This window comes from Pseudophryne corroboree, chromosome 3, assembly GCF_028390025.1.
Source record: "Pseudophryne corroboree isolate aPseCor3 chromosome 3, aPseCor3.hap2, whole genome shotgun sequence".
NCBI lineage: Eukaryota > Metazoa > Chordata > Amphibia > Anura > Myobatrachidae > Pseudophryne > Pseudophryne corroboree.
The window spans coordinates 595,006,588-595,027,483 of NC_086446.1; the positions used below are offsets into that span (position 1 = coordinate 595,006,588).

The following is a 20,896-nucleotide window of genomic DNA, read 5'->3' on the forward strand; positions in this document are numbered from 1 at the left end:
TTTTTAACCCTTTGAGCCTGCAAACTACAGGGGAGAGCCTGGGGAGCTGTCTTCCAGCTGCACTGTGAAGAGAAAATGGCGCCAGTGTGCTGAGGGAGATAGCTCCGCACCTTTTTCGCTGACTTTTCTCCCGCTTTTTGATGGATTCTGGCAGGGGTATTTATCACATATATAGCCTCTGGGGCTATATATTGTGATATATTTGCCAGCCAAGGTGTTTTTATTGCTGCTCAGGGCGCCCCCCCCCAGCGCCCTGCACCCTCAGTGACCGGAGTGTGAAGTGTGTATGAGGAGCAATGGCGCACAGCTGCAGTGCTGTGCGCTACCTTGGTGAAGACTGATGTCTTCTGCCGACGATTTTCCGGACCTCTTCTTGCTTCTGGCTCTGTAAGGGGGACGGCGGCGCGGCTCCGGGAACGAACACCAAGGCCAGTTCCATGCGGTCGATCCCTCTGGAGCTAATGGTGTCCAGTAGCCTAAGAAGCCCAAGCTAGCTGCAAGCAGGTAGGTTCGCTTCTTCTCCCCTTAGTCCCTCGATGCTGTGAGCCTGTTGCCAGCAGGTCTCACTGTAAAATAAAAAACCTAAAATAAACTTTCTTTCTAGGAGCTCAGGAGAGCCCCTAGTGTGCATCCAGCTCGGCCGGGCACAGAAATCTAACTGAGGTCTGGAGGAGGGTCATAGTGGGAGGAGCCAGCGCACACCAGATAGTACCTAATCTTTCTTTTAGAGTGCCCAGTCTCCTGCGGAGCCCGTCTATTCCCCATGGTCCTTACGGAGTTCCCAGCATCCACTAGGACGTCAGAGAAATCAGAGATACATACATTTAAATGGGCTCATCAGTGCCATTTTCCTGCACTGGTTAGTTATAAGGCACAATGATCCCTATGGCCACATACCTTTTACATAAGGTTTCTCGTGGACACTTACAGTATATGGAACCTCTTGCAAAACACAATACACCAACAAATCCTGAAAAATATCAGTGTCTTTTCTTCAACAAGTAGATCTTACTAACTTTAGGGCTCATTTGGATGTAAATCATGTTTATGACACCCCTCTCAGGTGTAGTGGTCCACGTTCGCGCTGACAGGTGTTACTGTCACAATCTCCCTGACAGGCATTTTCAAAAGTAGGCAAGTATGGTGTTAGGCTGCAGGGGGGATTAGGCAGACCCTCCAACATGACCCGCCCCACTAGGTACAAAATGCTCTGTTTCTGGACTTCCCTCTTAATTTATGATTTCCATCACCTGTGTTGAACTAGTTGAATGATAGGAAAGCTGTTTCTTCACAGGTGATGGCAATAAAAAATTAAGAGGGAAGTCCAGAAACAGAGCATTTTGTACCTAGTGGGGCGGGTCACGTTGGAGGGTATGGATTAGGTATGGAGGGTTAGGGCTCTGACAGGATTCTGGCCATTGGGATGCCGGCATATCGATCCCAACCTTGATACATTCACCACATAATTACTGGCCGGGGCTGTGGGAGAGCGCAGTACACTGCAGTCTCTGGTTTCGGTATTGCTATCACAGCCTGGCATAATTACACCACTGTATCAGCGCGTGTTGTCTGTTTGTGCTAGTGGTGCTGTTGCAAATAAAGCTGTGTGAGGAGCGGGCGGAAGTGACGTATAATTACCAGCCAATAGCGATGTTTCCCCTGAAAACCCGCCAAATCCTGTCATCAGCAGCTGGCGATTGTTGTTATTAGTGAGCGGCCACATTGCCCTCATCTCCCGCTCAGTGGCGCACAATGGCCGGCCTGTTGGAGAGCTGCGAGCGCCACTTCGGCAGCTCTGACCTCTACACGGTGTTGGGAGTACGCAAGACTGCCCGGGAACCAGAGATACGCCGCGGCTACCACAAGACCTCTCTGCAGGTGCATCCCGACCGGGTCCCGGAAAGTGAGAAGGCGGAGGCCACGCTAAAGTTCCAGGTACCGGCGGCGAGTGTGCTACATGTCGCTATATACCTGTTTCCCACCACTGCAGTGTGCGTGCGTCACGGTTGTGTCTATGTTCCCCGCTACCACGCGTCACCGCCTGGCAGGGGGCGGGAAAGGGCTACTGGTGTGCAGCTACCCCTGTCCCCGCGCCACACAAACACCTGTAGATTGGGTAGATGCATGAATGGTCGGTGCGGGGGTATTACCCTGGAGAAGGCATAAGGAAGTGATAAACCTGTGATATGTGCAAGGTGACAAACGCAGCAGCCAGTCAGCTCCTAACTGTCAATTTGCGTATTGGAGCTGATTGGCTGCTGCGTTTATCACCTTGCATGTATCACTGGTTTATCACTTCCTTATGCTTTCTCCTGGTTAATACATCTCTCCCCCAGTGTGCTGATACCGCCTCCTGCTATGTATTACTGTCGGTGCGTGATGGGCATAGCACCCCTGTCTAAATCGGCGCGATCTAAAAGACTGCCCAGTGTATCAGCGTGCTGTGTGTAAACCGTTCTGACACCTGCAGCTATTTAAAGAGCTGCAGTGGTGTAGTGCTAGCCGGCTTTGGCCTGTATGGCCGATCTCTCGATGCTAAAGAAATCTCGTGCATGCCTACAGGAGCTGGCTGGGTGAGAGACCACATTAAGCTTAATTGCTGTGGATCTGTCGGGGATCACCGGAGGGGGGGAATTTTCACCTTCTTTGGCACCGGTGGTGTTAATACATCTTGTCAATGTAGCTCCCTGCTTCGCCTCAGCAAAGCAGGAAGTGTAGCGACACAATCCATGCTGCTATAATTCAGCTCACTAAAGGTCCATACGCACTGGATGACGTTGCTCTATGAGCGACGTCGTCTAGTGTTTCCCTTCCCGGGCCACACTGAGCGATAAGACCATTCATATCGCTCATTGACATCATGCAGCGGCTGGCCGTGCATGCAGCTCTTGGATGACAATCCAGATTGAGCATGCATGCACTGCCGACAACGACGATTGTTGCAGGGCCGTGCATCAGTTGTCGCTGCAGCATACACACTTGCCGACCTCAGGAAGGGGGAAAACGAGCAACATCGACACTGCATGCTTATGTATGTCTTTAATTTATTTTTGCATATATGCTTGAGTTATATATCTATATACAGTACTGCGTAAAAGTTTTAGGCACTGTACTGTATCTCCATAACCCCAGTGAAACCTACCTCTCCAAAATATAAATAAGTCCAGGTCTGAAAGTGTTTGGCATGACACCAATGTCTATACTTACAACTTGTCCACACTAAGGGATCTATTTATTAAGCCGTGGAGAGAAAGTACCAGCCAATCTGCTCCTAACTTAATTTCTCAATACATCCAGAAACATGACAGGAGATGATTGGCTGGGACTTCATCTCTCTCCAAGGCTTTAGACTCCCAAAATTTGGTAATAAAATCCACGTGAGAGCTGTCAGAGCATAGCACAAGGATCCGTTACCTTCTGTGCTTTACTCCCTCTGTAGTGTTTATTTTCTTTTTTTTCCCCCCATAGATACTTGGGAAAGTTTATTCCATTCTCAATGACAAGGACCAGCGAGCTTTGTATGATGAGCAGGGAATTGTTGATGAGGAGTCCGATACTGTCTGTCAAGACCGTAACTGGGAAGAGTATTGGGGCTTACTGTTTAAGAAGGTAATTGTATTAGCTATATATTTATAAGTGGAGAATTTCTGTCAAAAACGTTAGAGGGTAGTCATTAATCTTGTGGATCTGTAAATAATGGGGGTGCGCAATAACAGCCTACCTACCTTAAATCTCCCAGTGGCAGACTACTTTTAATTTTCTAGACAAACCATCTTTCTGCCTCCCAGGATTGTCCAGATTACAAAATATAAGTGTAAGCAAATGCATCAAAAGGTAGAGGCACAGGTCCTAGTGCTGGGGGACAATTAGTTCTAATATGTATTTTATGTATCTAATGTGCAGTTAACATCTGTTTAATATCATCAATAGTTGTTTCTTACAATAGCTGCAATATAGTGTAACGACAGGTGTATAATTAATGAAAAGGAGAGCATAAGACTCAAATAGAAGCCTGACTAAAGTAAGTGACAGACTGGAGAAAACCCACAGTGTTAAATTTTGCAGACAGGTATAGAGGTGATGGGTGATGCACAGAGAAAATGTGTACAATATTTGGGTGCAGATAGAAGCTTATGGGTGATTGAAACATGAGGTTTGTATTAAAATGTGACGGAAAAAAGTGAACAAAGGCATAATTAAGCAAGGGGTCATGAAAGTGCTTGGGTCTACTACTGCTCAGTCCATGGGCGATATTCAATTCTTTTCACCCCCTTCCGCACCTGCTCTGTTTCTGCCCTCGAGGGTGTGGCATCATAATTTCAGCTCGCTACACCTGGGGTAGCGAAGCATGCAACCATTTACACAGCTAAACCTGATTACTATTGGCGCAATATGCGTTATAATAGGGATCATTTTAGAAAGGAGATTGGTCGTGATATATCATTTGAATACCGCCTCATGTACTGCGCAAGCCTGAAGTTGTAGTAGCTACAACATCCTAGCATACAAACAGAGCAAAGCATGGTGCTGGGAAGCTTCTGTCAAACTAAAGCTCATAAAAGCGTATCTCGGGTTGTTACATATATATTTTTGTTTTAGATAACTGTGGAAGATATAAAAGCATATGAAGAAAAGTACAAAGGATCAGACGAGGAGAAGGCAGATATCATACAAGCCTATTTAGACTATGAAGGAGACATGGATGGCATAATGGTGCAAATACCACTTGCTACTTTTGAGGATGAACCAAGGATCAGAGAACTTATTCAGACAGCCATTAAAAAAAAGGAGGTACAAGCTTATGATGCTTTTGTGAAGGAGTCCAAGAAGAAACGCGAACGGCGCCTGAAAAGGGTAAGTACTACAAAAGGTCTCCTCGGCTATAGTCCTAAGCTACAAATGCAATTTTCTCTGACGTCCTAGTGGATGCTGGGAACTCCGTAAGGACCATGGGGAACAGCGGCTCCGCAGGAGACTGGGCACAAAAGTAAAGCTTTAGGACCACCCGGTGTGCACTGGCTCCTCCCCCCATGACCCCCCCCCCCCCCCCCCCCCCCCCAAGCCTCAGTTAGATTTTTGTGCCCGAACGAGAAGGGTACACACTAGGGGCTCTCCTGAGCTGCTTAGTGAAAAGTTTAGTTTTAGGTTTTTTATTTTCAGTGAGACCTGCTGGCAACAGGCTCACTGCATCGAGGGACTAAGGGGAGAAGAAGCGAACTCACCTGCGTGCAGAGTGGATTGGGCTTCTTAGGCTACTGGACACCATTAGCTCCAGAGGGATCGAACACAGGCCCAGCCATGGAGTCCGGTCCCAGAGCCGCGCCGCCGGCCCCCTTACAGAGCCAGAAGCAAGAAGAGGTCCGGAAAATCGGCGGCAGAAGACATCCTGTCTTCACCAAGGTAGCGCACAGCACTGCAGCTGTGCGCCATTGCTCCTCAGCACACTTCACACTTCGGTCACTGAGGGTGCAGGGCGATAGGGGGGTGGGGCCCAGAGCAGCAATAAAAACACCTTGGCTGGCGAAAATACATCACATATAGCCCCCAGGGCTATATGGATGAATTTTAACCCCTGCCAGATTACACTGAAAAGCGGGAGAAAAGGCTGCCGAGAAAGGGGCGGAGCCTATCTCCTCAGCACACTGGCGCCATTTTCCCTCACAGCTCCGTTGGAGGGAAGCTCCCTGGCTCTCCCCTGCAGTCACTACACTACAGAAAGGGTTAAAAAAGAGAGGGGCACTAATTAGGCGCAGTATAAACAATACAGCAGCTATAAGGGGAAAAACACTTATATAAGGTTATCCCTGTGTATGTATGTGTGTATATATCTATATCTATATCTCTAGCGCTCTGGTGTGTGCTGGCAAACTCTCCCTCTGTCTCCCCAAAGGGCTAGTGGGGTCCTGTCCTCAGAGCATTCCCTGTGTGTGTGCTGTGTCGGTACGTTTGTGTCGACATGTATGAGGAGGATAATGATGTGGAGGCGGAGCAAATTGCCTGTAATAGGGATGTCACCCCCTAGGGGGTCGACACCTGAGTGGATGAACTGTTGGAAGGAATTACATGACAGTGTCAGCTCTTTACAAAAGACAGTGATTGACATGAGACAGCCGGCTACTCAGCTTGTGCCTGTCCAGACGTCTCATAGGCCGTCAGGGGCTCTAAAGCGCCCGTTACCTCAGATGGCAAATACAGACGCCGACACGGATACTGACTCCAGTGTCGACGGTGAAGAGACAAATATGACTTCCAGTAGGGCCACACGTTACATGATTGAGGCAATGAAAAATGTTTTACACATTTCTGATAATACGAGTACCACCAATAGGGGTATTATGTTCGGTGAGGAAAAACTACCTGTAGTTTTCCTGAATCTGAGAAATTAAATGAGGTGTGGGATGAAGCGTGGGTTTCCCCCGATAAAAAAAAAAACTAAAAAACAAACAAAAAAAAACTGATTTCTAAACAGTTATTGGCATTATATCCTTTCCCGCCAGAGGTTAGGGTGCGTTGGGAAACACCCCCTAGGGTGGATAAAGCGCTCACACGCTTGTCAAAACAGGGGCTCTACCCTCTCCTGAGATGGCCGCCCTTAAGGATCCTGCTGATAGAAAGCAGGAGGGTATCCTAAAATGTATATACACAACATACTGGTGTTATACTGCGACCAGCAATCGCCTCAGCCTGGATGTGCAGTGCTGGTTTGGCGTGGTCGGATTCCCTGACTGAAAATATTGATACCCTAGATAGGGACAGTATATTATTGCCTATAGAGCATTTAAAAGATGCATTTCTATATATGTGTGATGCACAGCGGGATATTTGTCGACTGGCATCAAGAGTAAGTGCGCTGTCCATTTCTGCCAGAAGAGGGTTATGGACACGACAGTGGTCAGGTGATGCGGATTCCAAATGGCATATGGAAGTATTGCCTTATAAAGGGGAGGAGTTATTTGGGGTCGGTCTTTCAGACCTGGTGGCCACGGCAACAGCTGGGAAATCCACGTTTTTACCCCAGGTCACCTCTCAACATAAGAAGACGCCGTATTATCAGGCGCAGTCCTTTCGTTCCCATAAGGGCAAGTGGGCAAAAGGTTCCTCATTTCTGCCCCGTGACAGAGGGAGAGGAAAAAGGCTGCAGAAATCAGCCAGTTCCCAGGAACAGAAGCCCTCTCCCGCCTCTGCCAAGCCCTCAGCATGACGCTGGGGCTTTACAAGCAGACAGGGAGGCAGTTTTGGAAGCCATTCACAAGCTGTATTCCCAGCAGGTGATAATCAAGGTACCCCTCCTGCAACAGGAAAAGGGGTATTATTCCACACTGTTGTGGTACCGAAGCCGGACGGCTCGGTGAGACCGATTTTAAATGTAAAATCTTTGAACACTTACATACAGAGGTTCAAATTCAAGAGAAGGGGACTACATGGTGTCTCTGGACATCAAGGATGCTTACCTTCATGTCCCAATTTACCCTTCTCACCAAGGGTACCTCAGGTTTGTGGTACAGAACTGTCACTATCCGTTTCAGACGCTGCCGTTGGATGGTCCACGGCACCCCGGGTCTTTACCAAGGTAATGGCCGAAATGATGATACTCCTTCGAAGGAAGGGAGTTTTAGTTATCCCTTACTTGGGCGATCTCCTGATAAGGGTAAGATCCTGGGAACAGTTGGAGGTCGGTGTAGCACTATCTCAAGTAGTGTTGCGACAGCACGGTTGGATTCTCAATATTCCAAAATCGCAGCTGGTTCCGACTACTCGTTTTCTGTTCCTAGGGATGATTCTGGACACAGTCCAGAAAAAGGTGTTTCTCCCGGAGGAGAAAGCCAGGGAGTTATCCGAGCTAGTCAGAAACCTCCTAAAACCGAGCCAAGTCTCCGTGCATCAATGCACAAAGGTTCTGGGAAAAATGGTGGCTTCCTACGAAGCAAGCCCATTCGGCAGATTCCACGCAAGAACTTTCCAGTGGGACCTGCTGGACAAATGATCGGGGTTGCATCTTCGGATGCATCAGCGGATAACCCGGTCACCAAGGACAAGGGTGTCCCTCCTGTGGTGGTTGCAGAGTGCTCATCTTCTTCTAGAGGGCCGCAGATTCGGCATTCAGGACTGGGTCCTGGTGACCACGGATGCCAGCCTGCGAGGCTGGGGAGCAATCACACAGGGAAGAAATTTCCAGGGCTTATGGTCAAGCCTGGAGACATCACTTCACATAAATATCCTGGTGCTAAGAGCCATTTACAATGCTCTAAGCTTAGCAAGACCTCTGCTTCAAGGTCAGCCGGGTTGATCCAGTCGGACAACATCACGGCAGTCACCCACGTAAACAGACAGGGTGGCACAAGAAGCAGTCAATGGCAGAAGCTGCAAGGATTCTTCGCTGGGCGGAAAATCATGTGATAGCACTGTCAGCAGTATTCATTCCGGGAGTGGACAACTGGGAAGCAGACTTCCTCAGCAGACACGACCTCCACCCGGGAGAATGGGGACTTCACCCAGAAGTCTTCCACATGATTATAAACCGTTGGGTAAAACCAAAGGTGGACATGATGGCGTCCCGCCTCAACAAAAAACTCGACAGGTATTGCGCCAGGTCAAGGGACCCTCGGGCAATAGCTGTAGACGCTCTGGTAACACCGTGGGTGTACCAGTCAGTGTATGTTTTCCCTCTGCCTCTCATACCCAAGGTACTGAGAATTATAAGATGGAGAGGAGTAAGCACTATATTCGTGGCTCCGGATTGGCCAAGAAGGACTTGGTACCTGGAACTTCAAGAGAGGCTCACGGAGGATTCGTGGCCTCTACCTCTAAGAAGGGACCTGCTCCAGCAAGGACCCTGTCTGTTCCAAGACTTACCGCGGCTGCGTTTGACGGCATGGCGGTTGAATGCCGGATCCTGAAGAAAAAAGGCATTCCGGATGAAGTCATCCCTATCCTGATCAAAGCCAGGAAGGATGTAACTGCAAAACATTATCACCGCATTTGGCGAAAATATGTTGCGTGGTGCGAGGCCAGTAAGGCCCGACGGAGGAAATTCAACTGGATCGATTCCTACATTTCCTGCAAACAGGAGTGTCTATGGGCCTGAAATTGGGGTCCATTTAAGGTTAAAATTTCGGCCCTGTCAATTTTTTTCCAGAAAGAACTAGCTTCAGTCCCTGAAGTGCAGACGTTTGTAAAAGGGGTACTGCATATACAGCCTCCTTTTGTGCCTCCAGTGGCACCTTGGGATCTCAATGTAGTTTTTGGGTTCCAAAAGTCACATTGGTTTGAACCACTTAAAGATGTTGGCCCTGGCCTGGGCCAGGCGTGTGTCAGAATTGGCGGCTTTATTCTGTAAAAGCCCTTATCTGATTTTCCATACGGACAGGGCGGAATTGAGGACTCGTCCTCGGTTTCTCCCTAAGGTGGTTTCAGCGTTTCACCTGAACCAACCTATTGTGGCGTCTGCGGCTACTAGGGACTTGGAGGACTCCAGGTTGCTAGACGTTGTCAGGGCCCTGAAAATATGTTTCCAGGACGGCTGGAGTCAGGAAATCTGACTCGCTGTTTATCCTGTATGCACCCAACAAGCTGGGTGCTTCTGCTTCTAAGCAGACTATTGCTCGTTGGATTTGTAGTACAATTCAGCTTGCACATTCTGTGGCAGGCCTGACACAGCCAAAATCTGTAAAAGCCCATTCCACACGGAAAGTGGGCTCATCTTGGGCGGCTGCCCGAGGGGTCTCGGCTTTACAACTTTGCCGAGCAGCTACTTGGTCAGGGGCAAACACGTTTTGCTAAATTCTACAAATTTGATACCCTGGCTGAGGAGGACCTGGAGTTCTCTTTCGGTGCTGCAGAGTCATCCGCACTCTCCCGCCCGTTTGGGAGCTTTGGTATAATCCCCATGGTCCTTACGGAGTTCCCAGCATCCACTAGGACGTCGGAGAAAATAAGAATTTACTTACCGATAATTCTATTTCTCGTAGTCCGTAGTGGATGCTGGGCGCCCATCCCAAGTGCGGATTGTCTGCAATACTTGTACATAGTTATTGTTAACTAAATCGGGTTATTGTTGTAGTGAGCCATCTTTTCTAGAGGCTCCTCTGTTATCATACTGTTATGTTAACTGGGTTTAGATCACAAGTTATACGGTGTGATTGGTGTGGCTGGTATGAGTCTTTCCCGGGATTCAAAATCCTTCCTTATTGTGTACGCTCGTCCGGGCACAGTGTCCTGACTGAGGCTTGGGGGGGGGGGGGGGTCATGGGGGGAGGAGCCAGTACACACCAGGTGGTCCTAAAGCTTTACTTTTGTGCCCAGTCTCCTGCGGAGCCGCTGTTCCCCATGGTCCTTACGGAGTTCCCAGCATCCACTACGGACTACGAGAAATAGAATTATCGGTAAGTAAATTCTTATTTTCTCTTGCGTCCTAGAGGATGCTGGGGTCCACATTAGTACCATGGGGTATAGACTGGTCCCTTGGGATCCATGGGCACTTTAAGAGTTTAATAGTGTGGGCTGGCTTCTCCCTCTATGCCCCTCCTACCAGACTCAGTTTAGAAAATGTGCCCAGTGGAGCCGGTCACAACTAGGTGAGCTCCTAGGAGTTCTTCCTTTTTGTTTTATTATTATTTATTTATATCTCTAACATCCTAGTGGATGCTGGGAACTCCGTGAGGACCATGGGGAATAGACGGGCTCCGCAGGAGACTGGGCACTCTAAAGAAAAGATTAGGTACTATCTGGTGTGCACTGGCTCCTCCCTCTATGCCCCTCCTCCAGACCTCAGTTAGAATCTGTGCCCGGCCAGAGCTGGGTGCTCCTAGTGGGCTCTCCTGAGCTTACTAGTAAAGAAAGTATTTATTAGGTTTTTTTATTTTCAGTGAGCTTCTGCTGGCAAGACTCACTGCTACGTGGGACTAAGGGGAGAGAAGCAAACCTACCTGCTTGCAGCTAGCTTGTGCTTCTTAGGCTACTGGACACCATTAGCTCCAGAGGGTTCGAACACAGGCACCTGTCCTCGATCGTCCGTTCCCGGAGCCGCGCCGCCGTCCCCCTCGCAGAGCCAGAAGAACAGAAGCTTGAAGACGACGAAATCGGCGGCAGAAGACTCCTGTCTTCATTGAAGGTAGCGCACAGCACCGCAGCTGTGCGCCATTGCTCCCAGCACACTTACATACTCCGGTCACTGTAGGGTGCAGGGCGCTGGCGGGGGGGCGCTCTGGGCAGCAATTGAAGTACCTTTTTGCAATAAAAATACATATATACAGTCTGGCACTGTATATATGTAAAAAACCCCGCCATTTTTTTACACAGAAAGCGGGACAGAAGCCCGCCACTGAGGGGGCGGGGCCTTCTTCCTCAGCACACCAGCGCCATTTTCTCTTCACAGCTCCGCTGGAAGCAGCTCCCCAGGCTCTCCGCTGCAGTATCCAGGTACAAGAAGGGTTAAAAAGAGAGGGGGGGCACATACATTTAGGCACAAATAAAACATAAGGCAGCTATTGGGTAATCACTTATTATAAGTGAAAATCCCTGTGTTGTATAGCGCTGTGGTGTGTGCTGGCATACTCTCTCTCTCTCTCTCTCTCTCCCCAAAGGACTTTGTGGGGTCCTGTCCTCAGTCTGAGCATTCCCTGTGTGTGTGCGGTGTCGGTACGGCTGTGTCGACATGTTTGAGGAGGGTTACGTGGAGGCGGAGCAAGGGCAGGTAAGTGTGGTGTCGCCCCCGTCGGGGCCGACACCTGATTGGATGTATATGTAGAAGGTCTTAAACGACAATGTAAGCTCCTTACATAAAAGGTTTGACGCTGCAGCCCTGGGACAGCCGGGGTCTCAGCCCGCGCCTGCCCAGGCGACTCAGAAACCGTCAGGGGCTCATAAACGCCCTCTATTTCAGATGGTTGACACAGATGTTGACACGGAGTCCGACTCCAGTGTCGACGATGAGGCACGTTTACAGTCTAAAATGACCAAGGCCATCCGATACATGATTATTGCAATGAAATATGTATTACACATTTCTGAGATTAACCCTGTTAATACCAAGAGGGTTTATATGTTTGGGGAGAAAAAGCAGCCAGTGACTTTTTCCCCATCTGATGAATTAAATGAATTATGTGAAGAAGCGTGGAGTTCCCCTGATAAGAAACTAGTGATTTCTAAGAGGTTACTGATGGCGTACCCTTTCCCGCCAACGGACAGGTTACGTTGGGAAACATCCCCTAGGGTGGACAAGGCGCTGACACGCTTATCTAAAAAGGTGGCCCTGCCGTCTCAGGATACGGCCGCCCTAAAGGAGCCTGCGGATAGAAAGCAGGAAGCTATCCTGAAGTCAGTGTATACACACTCTGGTACTCTACTGAGACCTGCTATTGCTTCAGCCTGGATGTGTAGTGCTGTAGCAGCATGGACAGATACTGTCGGACGACATAGATTCCCTCGACAGGGATACTGTTTTGCTAACCCTGGGCCATATAAAAGACGTCTTATATATGCGGGATGCTCAGAGGGACATTTGCCTGCTGGGCTCTTGAATTAATGCTATGTCCATTTCTGCCAGGAGGGTCTTATGGACTCTGCAATGGACAGGAGATGCTGATTCTAAAAAACACATGGAGGTTTTGCCTTATAAGGGTGAGGAATTGTTTGGGGACGGTCTATCGGACCTCGTGTCCACAGCGACAGCTGGAAAGTTGACTTTCTTGCCTCAGGTTTCCTCACAGCCTAAGAGAGCACCGTATTATCAAATGCAGTCCTTTCGTTCTCAAAAAGGCAAGAGGGTCAGGGGCGCATCCTTTCTTGCCAGAGGCAGGGGTAGAGGTAAGAAGCTGCACCATGCAGCCAGTTCCCAGGAACAAGTCCTCCCCTGCTTCCACTAAGTCCACCGCATGACGTTGGGGCTCCACAGGCGGAGCCAGGTGCGGTGGGGGCACGTCTCCGAAACTTCAGCAACCAGTGGGTTCGCTCACAGGTGGATCTCTGGGCTGTACAAATTGTATCTCAGGGATACAAGCTGGAATCCGAAGCGACTCCCCCCCCCCCCCCCCCCCCCCCCCCCCCCCGCCGTTACCTCAAATCAGCCTTGCCTGCTTCCCCCATGGAAGGGGAGGTAGTACTGGCGGCAATTCACAAGCTGTACCTCCAGCAAGTGATTATCAGGGTCCCCCTCCTTCAACAGGGAAGGGGTTACTATTCCACAATGTTTGTGGTACCGAAACCAGACGGTTCGGTGAGACCCATTCTGAATTTAAAATCCTTGAACACTTATATAAAGAAATTCAAGTTCAAAATGGAATCGCTCAGAGCGGTTATTGCAAGCCTGGAAGAGGGGGATTTTATGGTGTCGCTGGACATCAAGGATGCTTACTTGCATGTCCCCATTTACCCACCTCACCAGGAGTACCTCAGGTTTGTGGTACAGGACTGTCATTACCAGTTCCAGATGTTGCCGTTTGGCCTGTCCACGGCACCGAGGATATTTTACCAAGGTAATGGCCGAAATGATGATACTCCTTTGGAAGAAGGGAGTTATAATTATCCCGTACTTGGACGATCATCTCATAAAGGCGAGGTCCAGGGAGCAGTTGTTGATCAGCGTAGCACTCTCTCAGGAAGTGTTGCAACAGCACCGCTGGATTCTGAATGTTCCAAAGTCGCAGCTGATTCCTACGACGCGTCTGCTTTCTTTTTCATCCACTAGGAGTCACTGGAGTACTCTTGGGATATGGACGGCGTAGCAGAAACAAAGGCACTGAATATTTAAATTTAGAACTCTCCACCCCTCCATATCCCAGAGTACCTCAGTGTACGACCTCAGTGTTTTTTCTGTGCTCAAAGCACTAACATCGGCTTGTGGGAGATTTTATTAATTTTTCATGTTTACTTTTTATTTTTACTTTTTTCAATAGCACATCCTTTCCCAGTTTCAGGAAAAACCATGGGTCCGGGATAGTGCCGCTGCACGGACAGCGCATGGCGTGTCGGTCCTCACAAAGAGCAGCCACAGGCAGCCCACTGCTCCTGCAACAGCTGGACGGAGCTTATACATAGAAGCCCCGTCGCAGCCATGACTAAGATGAGAAAGCTGGACGGAGCTTACACATAGAAGCCCCGTCGCAGCCATGACTGGAGAGCTGGACGGAGCTTACACATAGAAGCCCCGTCGCAGCCATGACTGGAGAGCTGGACGGAGCTTACACATAAGAAGCCCCGTCGCAGCCATGATCAGAGATACAAGAGCAAGGTAGGCTGGGGAACGGGGACGGTCAGCGCAGGCTGCCGCCCCGCTATGGGGGTTTTGATATGCCGCTTCCGCCGCTCATCCGCCCGCCACAGCGCCTAGCCGCTACGTCTGCCAGCCCATTCGCTCCATACAGCAGCGCTACGTCCGCCCGTCCCAGCCGCTCCGTCCGGCCGCCCAGCGCCATACGGCCGCAGACGCTCCCTCAGTTCTCAGCACTAAGGGTGATAACCGGGCCGCCGCTCCGTCCGGCCGCCCAGCACCATCCACCCGCAGATCAGTGCCAGCGCTAAGAGGCTGCAAGAAGGCCTCCCTGCAAGTCTTCCCGGGCTTCCCGCGGAGACACAGCGTTACAGGGGGGAAGAGGGGCGGTGGAATCTGGCGGATCACAGCGGCAAGGGTATGTAAAATACCTATATGAACAGCAACAGTGTATGTATATGCAGCTATATATATGTGACAGGTATTTATAATGTATTGTAACCTGTCCTGTGAGTTTCACTGTATAATAGGCTATTGAGCCTATATTAATGTCTGTGATTATCACTGTATAATAGGTTATTGAGCCTATATATTAATGTCTGTTATTATCACTGTATAATAGGCTAGTGAGCCTATATTATTGCTGTATAATAGGCTATTGAGCCTATATTAATGTCTGTAATTATATTCATAGAGCATGTGTTGTACCCTGCCTGTGATTATCACTGTATAATAGGCTATATTAACACTGAAACAATTGTAATTTGTTCTGTGATTATCAGGGTCAGCATGGCAAAGGGGCCATTTTAACCATGCTTCCTGTTTTCCAGTTTGTGATTCTGGAACATTCCTGCCCTACATCTCTAAGCCACCAGAGGCGCAGGGGTGTTAGTGGGAATTTGGTTCGGGTTTCACATAGGCTGCCCATGTGAACTGCTTTTCAGAGATATGCTTTTCAGCAATAAAAATATATATATGACACATAATAACTTCAATAAGTCGTGCAAGTGTCTGTCCGTTGCCTATTGTGGTGTCTGTCTGCATAGCGAGTAAGGCTCCAGCGCAGACTAAAAATAATTTTAAAGATCCTATGTTAAGCATTGGCAATTCAAATTAAACTCCGCTCGACAGGAGCGGTAACATCGGAGTCTCGGAAGTTACTCCGCCAGCTCTAACGAAGGACAGTCTTTCCAAAGGGCCAATTTCCCTTTGGGTACCAGGGTGTTTATTTAACTGGTCTTATAATTTAATGCAGTCGGACGATTCTATGTCAAATCTCACAGCGATAACTACAAGTGAGAACGGTACATTAGACCAGCACTCAGATAGTGCGGGGTTTTTGACAACATGCATTGCTAAGACCCAGTGAGTCAATGTCTCAATTTTTACAGAGACTAAGTAGACTCTAAACACTATTTAACCGTTTCCCCATCTAAATGGGACGATCCGCCATTGGTGAACTCGTCTGTGTCAAACATTATAAAAACCCAAGATACATTTCGGTCACTAGACTCTATGTATGGAAACAATGACGATCACGGTTAATGAGAAGCTGCAGAGTATATCTGTAAAGCTTCTGCTAACGCCGGTTACGTCGATTCTCACTTTTCATCGTCGCTAGTTTCAGCACGACAAGGCCAGAGGTTGTTTGGTCCTAAATTTGATATTCAGCCATTGCCGCCTCCAGTATCAAAACGGAAATACTTTGTTCTGGCGTTTAATCCCTTTAGACTACAGTCTTTTCAAGGCGGTGGTACAAAAACAGTCACGCCTTGTAACGACAGGACGCTACAGTCAACAAGCCAGTGGCTTGACGACTTCTTAGGCCATCTCCATTTTCCAATTGTGGAAGCGCGTCTTTAGATGTTACATTGGCGGGGTTTCCAGACATCAACTCATGGATGTCTCCGCTATTTATAGATTAAAGGACAAGACTGCCTCTGTCGAACGGTTTGGCAGGTTGTCATTCAGTCTCTGCTGGTTTCAGCTGTTTTTATTTCCAAGTACACCAACAGTCAGGGTTACTTATTTCCCCTCTGTTTGGCGTAACGAAACCAGAGGGCTCCGTCGCAGTCTCAATCAGCAAGTCAATTACTGCAGTTTGAAAATGGAATTTCTGCGGTTAGTATTTGCATATTTGGAGCCACAAAATTGCATAATGCGCTTGATCTTCAATACCCATTCCAGTTTGGTCACCGCATCACAGGTTCTAGCGTTTTGCAAAACGCCACAACCATTAACCATTTCATCTACCGTTTGGCTTCTTGACAACGCCTCTGGTATTTACCAAAGTGATGTTGGTGATAGCTCATCTCAGAGCCCTGCCAGTGACAATCGTTCCATACTTAGACGATCTGCTCATAAGAACTCTGTCTCAACAGAGGTTCTTCTTACTGGCGCTACTAACGCACGGTGGCAGGTCAAGTTCAAAAAGCAATCGCATCTAATTCCGTCTGAACGACTTCAATTCCTAGGTATGATTATAAATACGGTAAATCAAAGACATTTACCTACTACACCAGCAAGAACAAATATACCATCTAGTACAATTAGTGCAAAAGCCACGCACACTAGCGGTACATTGGTGTATTCGCCTATTAGGAACAATGATGTGTTTTTCAAAGCGCTTTAGTTCGCCGGGCTTCTCTCGCGTTTCCCACAGGGGGGCGAGGGTGTATATACTCTGGACGAGAGTCTCAGAGGTTGAGGAGTTGTAGTTAAAAAAGATCAGCGACAGGGGTTCTAAAACGGATCACGACAGATTGCTGTCTATAAATGTCCTGGAACTCCGTGCAATTTACAATGCACTACATACTTCGCTTTCAGTCTGTCCAAGTACAGTCAGACAACTCAACGGGAGTTGCATACACAACAACCAGGGAGGACCAAGAAGCCGCATGGCAATGCGGCAGGTAGCTTGAATCCTCAATTGCCAGAACACCATTAGGTGATGTTGTCGACGAGGTTCATTCCGGAAGTGGACATATGTTAGACAGATAATCTCAACCGTCTGGATTTATATCCTGAAAACTGGGCATTAAATCCAGAGGTTTTTCATATGTGAATCCACAGGAGGGGTTACCCTCAGGTATACATGATGGCATCTCGCCACAATTACAAACGCTCAGTATGTGTACAGAACGACAGATCACAAGGGCGGTGGAGGTTCTCACATTCGTGTGGTTATTCAGCCTCGTGTATCTGGCTCCACCATTTTCCGCTGCTCTCTCCGTTGCTAAAACGGATCATAAGACAGTTCGTCAGAGTCATACTAGTGATATCTCATGGGTTTCGGAGAGCTTGCTTCTCGAATCTCCAAGGAATACTGGCACACGATCTTGGCCCGCTCATAATACATCCAACCTGTTACAACAGGGACCGTTCTTTTACCCCTAGTTACCTATGTACCGCGGCTGCGGTTGACGGGGTGGGGGTTCAGACCGCCCTCTTAAGAAAAGAAATAGGGCATTACAGTATCGGTTATACCAACCATGTTACGAGCTAGGAAGCCGCTTACGGCAGCTCATTATTACAAAATTTGGTGTGCCTATATAGGTGGTGAAGCTCGGAAGTTTCCGACATCTTTCAAGTTACCCGTATTCTGTTATTTTACAGACGGGGTGGGGGATGGAGAACTGCGTTTATTTGCACTGAAGGTGCAGGTATCTGTGTGGTCAAGTTATTTTCAAAGACGTTTGACTCTTGCGTCGGTACACACCTTTCTACAAGGTGTCATCAAAGTGCAGCCTCCATTTATCCCACCTACAGCGCCAGGCGACTTGAGGTTGGGTTCAGATTTCTTACAGTTTTCATATTTTGAACCCTTACAACAAATGGGGATTAAGTTTCTCACTTGGAAAACGTTTTTCTTCTAGCCTTAGCTTCGGCAAGGGTTTTGTTTTCATGTTTGGGTGCCTTGTATTCCAAGCCACCGTATTTGAGTTTTCTCATGACAAAGCAGAACTTCGGACGAATTCCGATTTCTTATTCTTCACATCAATACACCAATAGTGGGCACATTCTAGAATTCTGAATGTGGTACACGCTTTACGCGTCTATATGTCCCGAACGTCTACAGTACGTAATACGGATACGTTTTGTTCTCTATAATGCTGCCAACTGGGGTTAGCCAGTTTCTCAGCAGACATTATCCAGTTGGATAAAAATGACTACAAGTCAGGCTTACTTTTAAGACTAAGTTACAGTCGCCTACGTCAGTAATAGCTCATCCCACAGGTTCGGTGGGAATGTCAGGACCAGCTGGTCGTGGAGCGTCTACGACGCGGCTACATAGCCTTCAGTGCACACGTTTGTGCGCGTTTACACGTTATGAAACGGTTGCGGCATCAGCATCTAGCTTTGGCTGCCTACTGTTACAAGTGTCAAACAGCTCTCCCGCCCACGAGGGAAGCTTTGGTACGTCCCAAGAGTACTCCAGTGACCCCTAGTGGATGAAAAAGAAAATAGGATTTTGGTACTTACCAGGTAAATCCTTTTCTTTGAATCCATAGGGGGCACTGGACGCCCACCCAGAGCAGTTTTACCTGGGTTGTATTAAGCTCAGAGGAGCTTATGGTAACACATTTTCACCGATTGGTTCAAATTATAAAGGTCTATCGGTTATGGTGTCAACTGTTTAGTTGACAGTAACGTTATGGGTCAACTTTGTTGTTGTCCGTTATGTTATAGGAATTAGTAGTTCGCTCAGTAAAAACACTGAGGTCGTACACTGAGGTACTCTGGGATATGGAGGGGTGGAGAGTTCTAAATTTAAATATTCAGTGCCTTTGTTTCTGCTACGCCGTCCATATCCCAAGAGTACTCCAGTGCCCCTATTTTTCCTGGGCATGATTCTGGACACAGAACAGAAGGTGTTTCTCCCGGTGGAGAAGGCCCAGGAATTAGCATCTCTGGTCAGGGACCTCCTGAAACCAAAACGGGTATCGGAGCATCACTGCACGCGAGTCCTGGGAAAGATGGTGGCTTCATACGAAGCCATTCCCTTCGGCAGGTTCCATGCAAGGATCTTTCAGAGGGATCTGTTGGACAAGTGGTCCGAATAGCATCTTCAGATGCATCGGCTGATCACCCTGTCCAAGGGCCAGGGTGTCTCTTCTGTGGTGGCTGCAGAGTGCTCACCTTCTCGAGGGCCGCAGGTTCGGCATACAGGACTGGGTCCTGGTGACCACGGATGCAAGCCTCCGAGGATGGGGGGCAGTCACTCAGGGAAGAAACTTCCAAGGGCTGTGGTCAAGTCTGGAGACTTCTCTACACATAAATATACTGGAACTAAGGGCCATTTACAACGCCCTGAGTCAAGCAGAGCCCCTGCTTCGAAACCGACCAGTGCTGATTCAGTCAGACAACATCATGGCGGTCGCCCATGTAAACCGCCAGGGCGGCACAAGAAGCAGGATGGCAATGGCGGAAGCCACAAAGATTCTTCGGTGGGCGGAGAATCACGTGTAAGCACTGTTAGCAGTGTTCATTCCAGGAGTGGACAACTGGGAAGCAGACTTCCTCAGCAGACACAACCTCCACCCGGGAGAGTGGGGACTTCATCAAGAAGTCTTCACACAGATTGCAAAGCGATGGGAACTGCCACAGGTGGGCATGATGGTGTCCCGCCTCAACAAAAAGCTAAAAAGATATTGCGCCAGGTCAAGGGAACCTCAGGCGATCGCCCTAGTGACACCGTGGGTGTACCAGTCGGTATGTGTTTCCTCCTCTTCCTCTCATACCCAAGGTATTGAGAATAGTAAGAAAGAGAGGAATAAGAACAATACTCATTGTTCCGGATTGGCCAAGAAGGACTTGGTACCCGGAACTGCAAGAAATGCGCAGAGGACCCATGGCCTCTGCCTCTCAGACAGGACCTGCTGCAACAAGGGCCCTGTCTGTTCCAAGACTTACCGCGGCTGCGTTTGACGGCATGGCGGTTGAACGCCGGATCCTAGCGGAAAACGGCATTCCGGATGAAGTTATTCCTACGCTGATAAAGGCTAGGAAAGACGTGACAGCAAAGCATTATCACCGTATATGGCGAAAATATGTTGCTTGGTGTGAGGCCAGGAAGGCCCCTACAGAGGAATTCCAGCTGGGTCGTTTCCTGCACTTCCTACAGTCAGGGGTGACTATGGGCCTAAAATTGGGGTCCATAAAGGTCCAGATTTCGGCCCTATCCATTTTCTTTCAAAAAGAACTGGCTTCACTGCCTGAAGTTCAGACGTTTGTTAAGGGAGTGCTGCATATTCAGCCCCCTTTTTGTGCCACCAGTGGCACCCTGGGATCTTAACGTTGTGTTGGATTTCCTGAAATCCCACTGGTTTTAGCCACTTAAGACCGTGAAACTAAAGTATCTCACGTGGAAAGTGGTCATGTTGTTGGCCTTAGCATCGGCTAGGCGTGTGTCGGAATTGGTGGCTGTCATGTAAAAGCCCTTATCTGATCTTCCATATGGACAGGGCAGAATTGAGGACTCGTCCCCAATTTCTCCCAAAGGTGGTATCATCGATTCATTTGAACCAACCTATTGTGGTGCCTGCGGCTACTCGTGACTTGGAGGATTCCAAGTTGCTTGATGTAGTCAGGGCTTTGAAGATCTATGTAGCCAGGACGGAAGAATGACTCGCTGTTTATCCTGTATGCACCCAACAAGCTGGGTGCTCCTGCTTCAAAGCAAACTATTGC

The 20,896-nt window shown here is 48.6% G+C and overlaps 1 protein-coding gene across 1 annotated transcript in view; it reads left to right on the forward strand.

Moving 5' to 3' along the window:
- The first annotated feature begins 1,624 nt into the window (after positions 1-1,624).
- DNAJC9 (DnaJ heat shock protein family (Hsp40) member C9) overlaps positions 1,625-20,896 on the forward strand; it is a 49,287-nt gene continuing 30,015 nt past the window's right edge. The window contains exons 1-3 of the mRNA XM_063961469.1: positions 1,625-1,935; positions 3,469-3,609; positions 4,600-4,854. Of these exons, the coding sequence (XP_063817539.1) occupies positions 1,753-1,935; positions 3,469-3,609; positions 4,600-4,854 (579 nt within the window). The 5' untranslated portion in view covers positions 1,625-1,752. The remainder of the gene's footprint in view (positions 1,936-3,468; positions 3,610-4,599; positions 4,855-20,896) is intronic.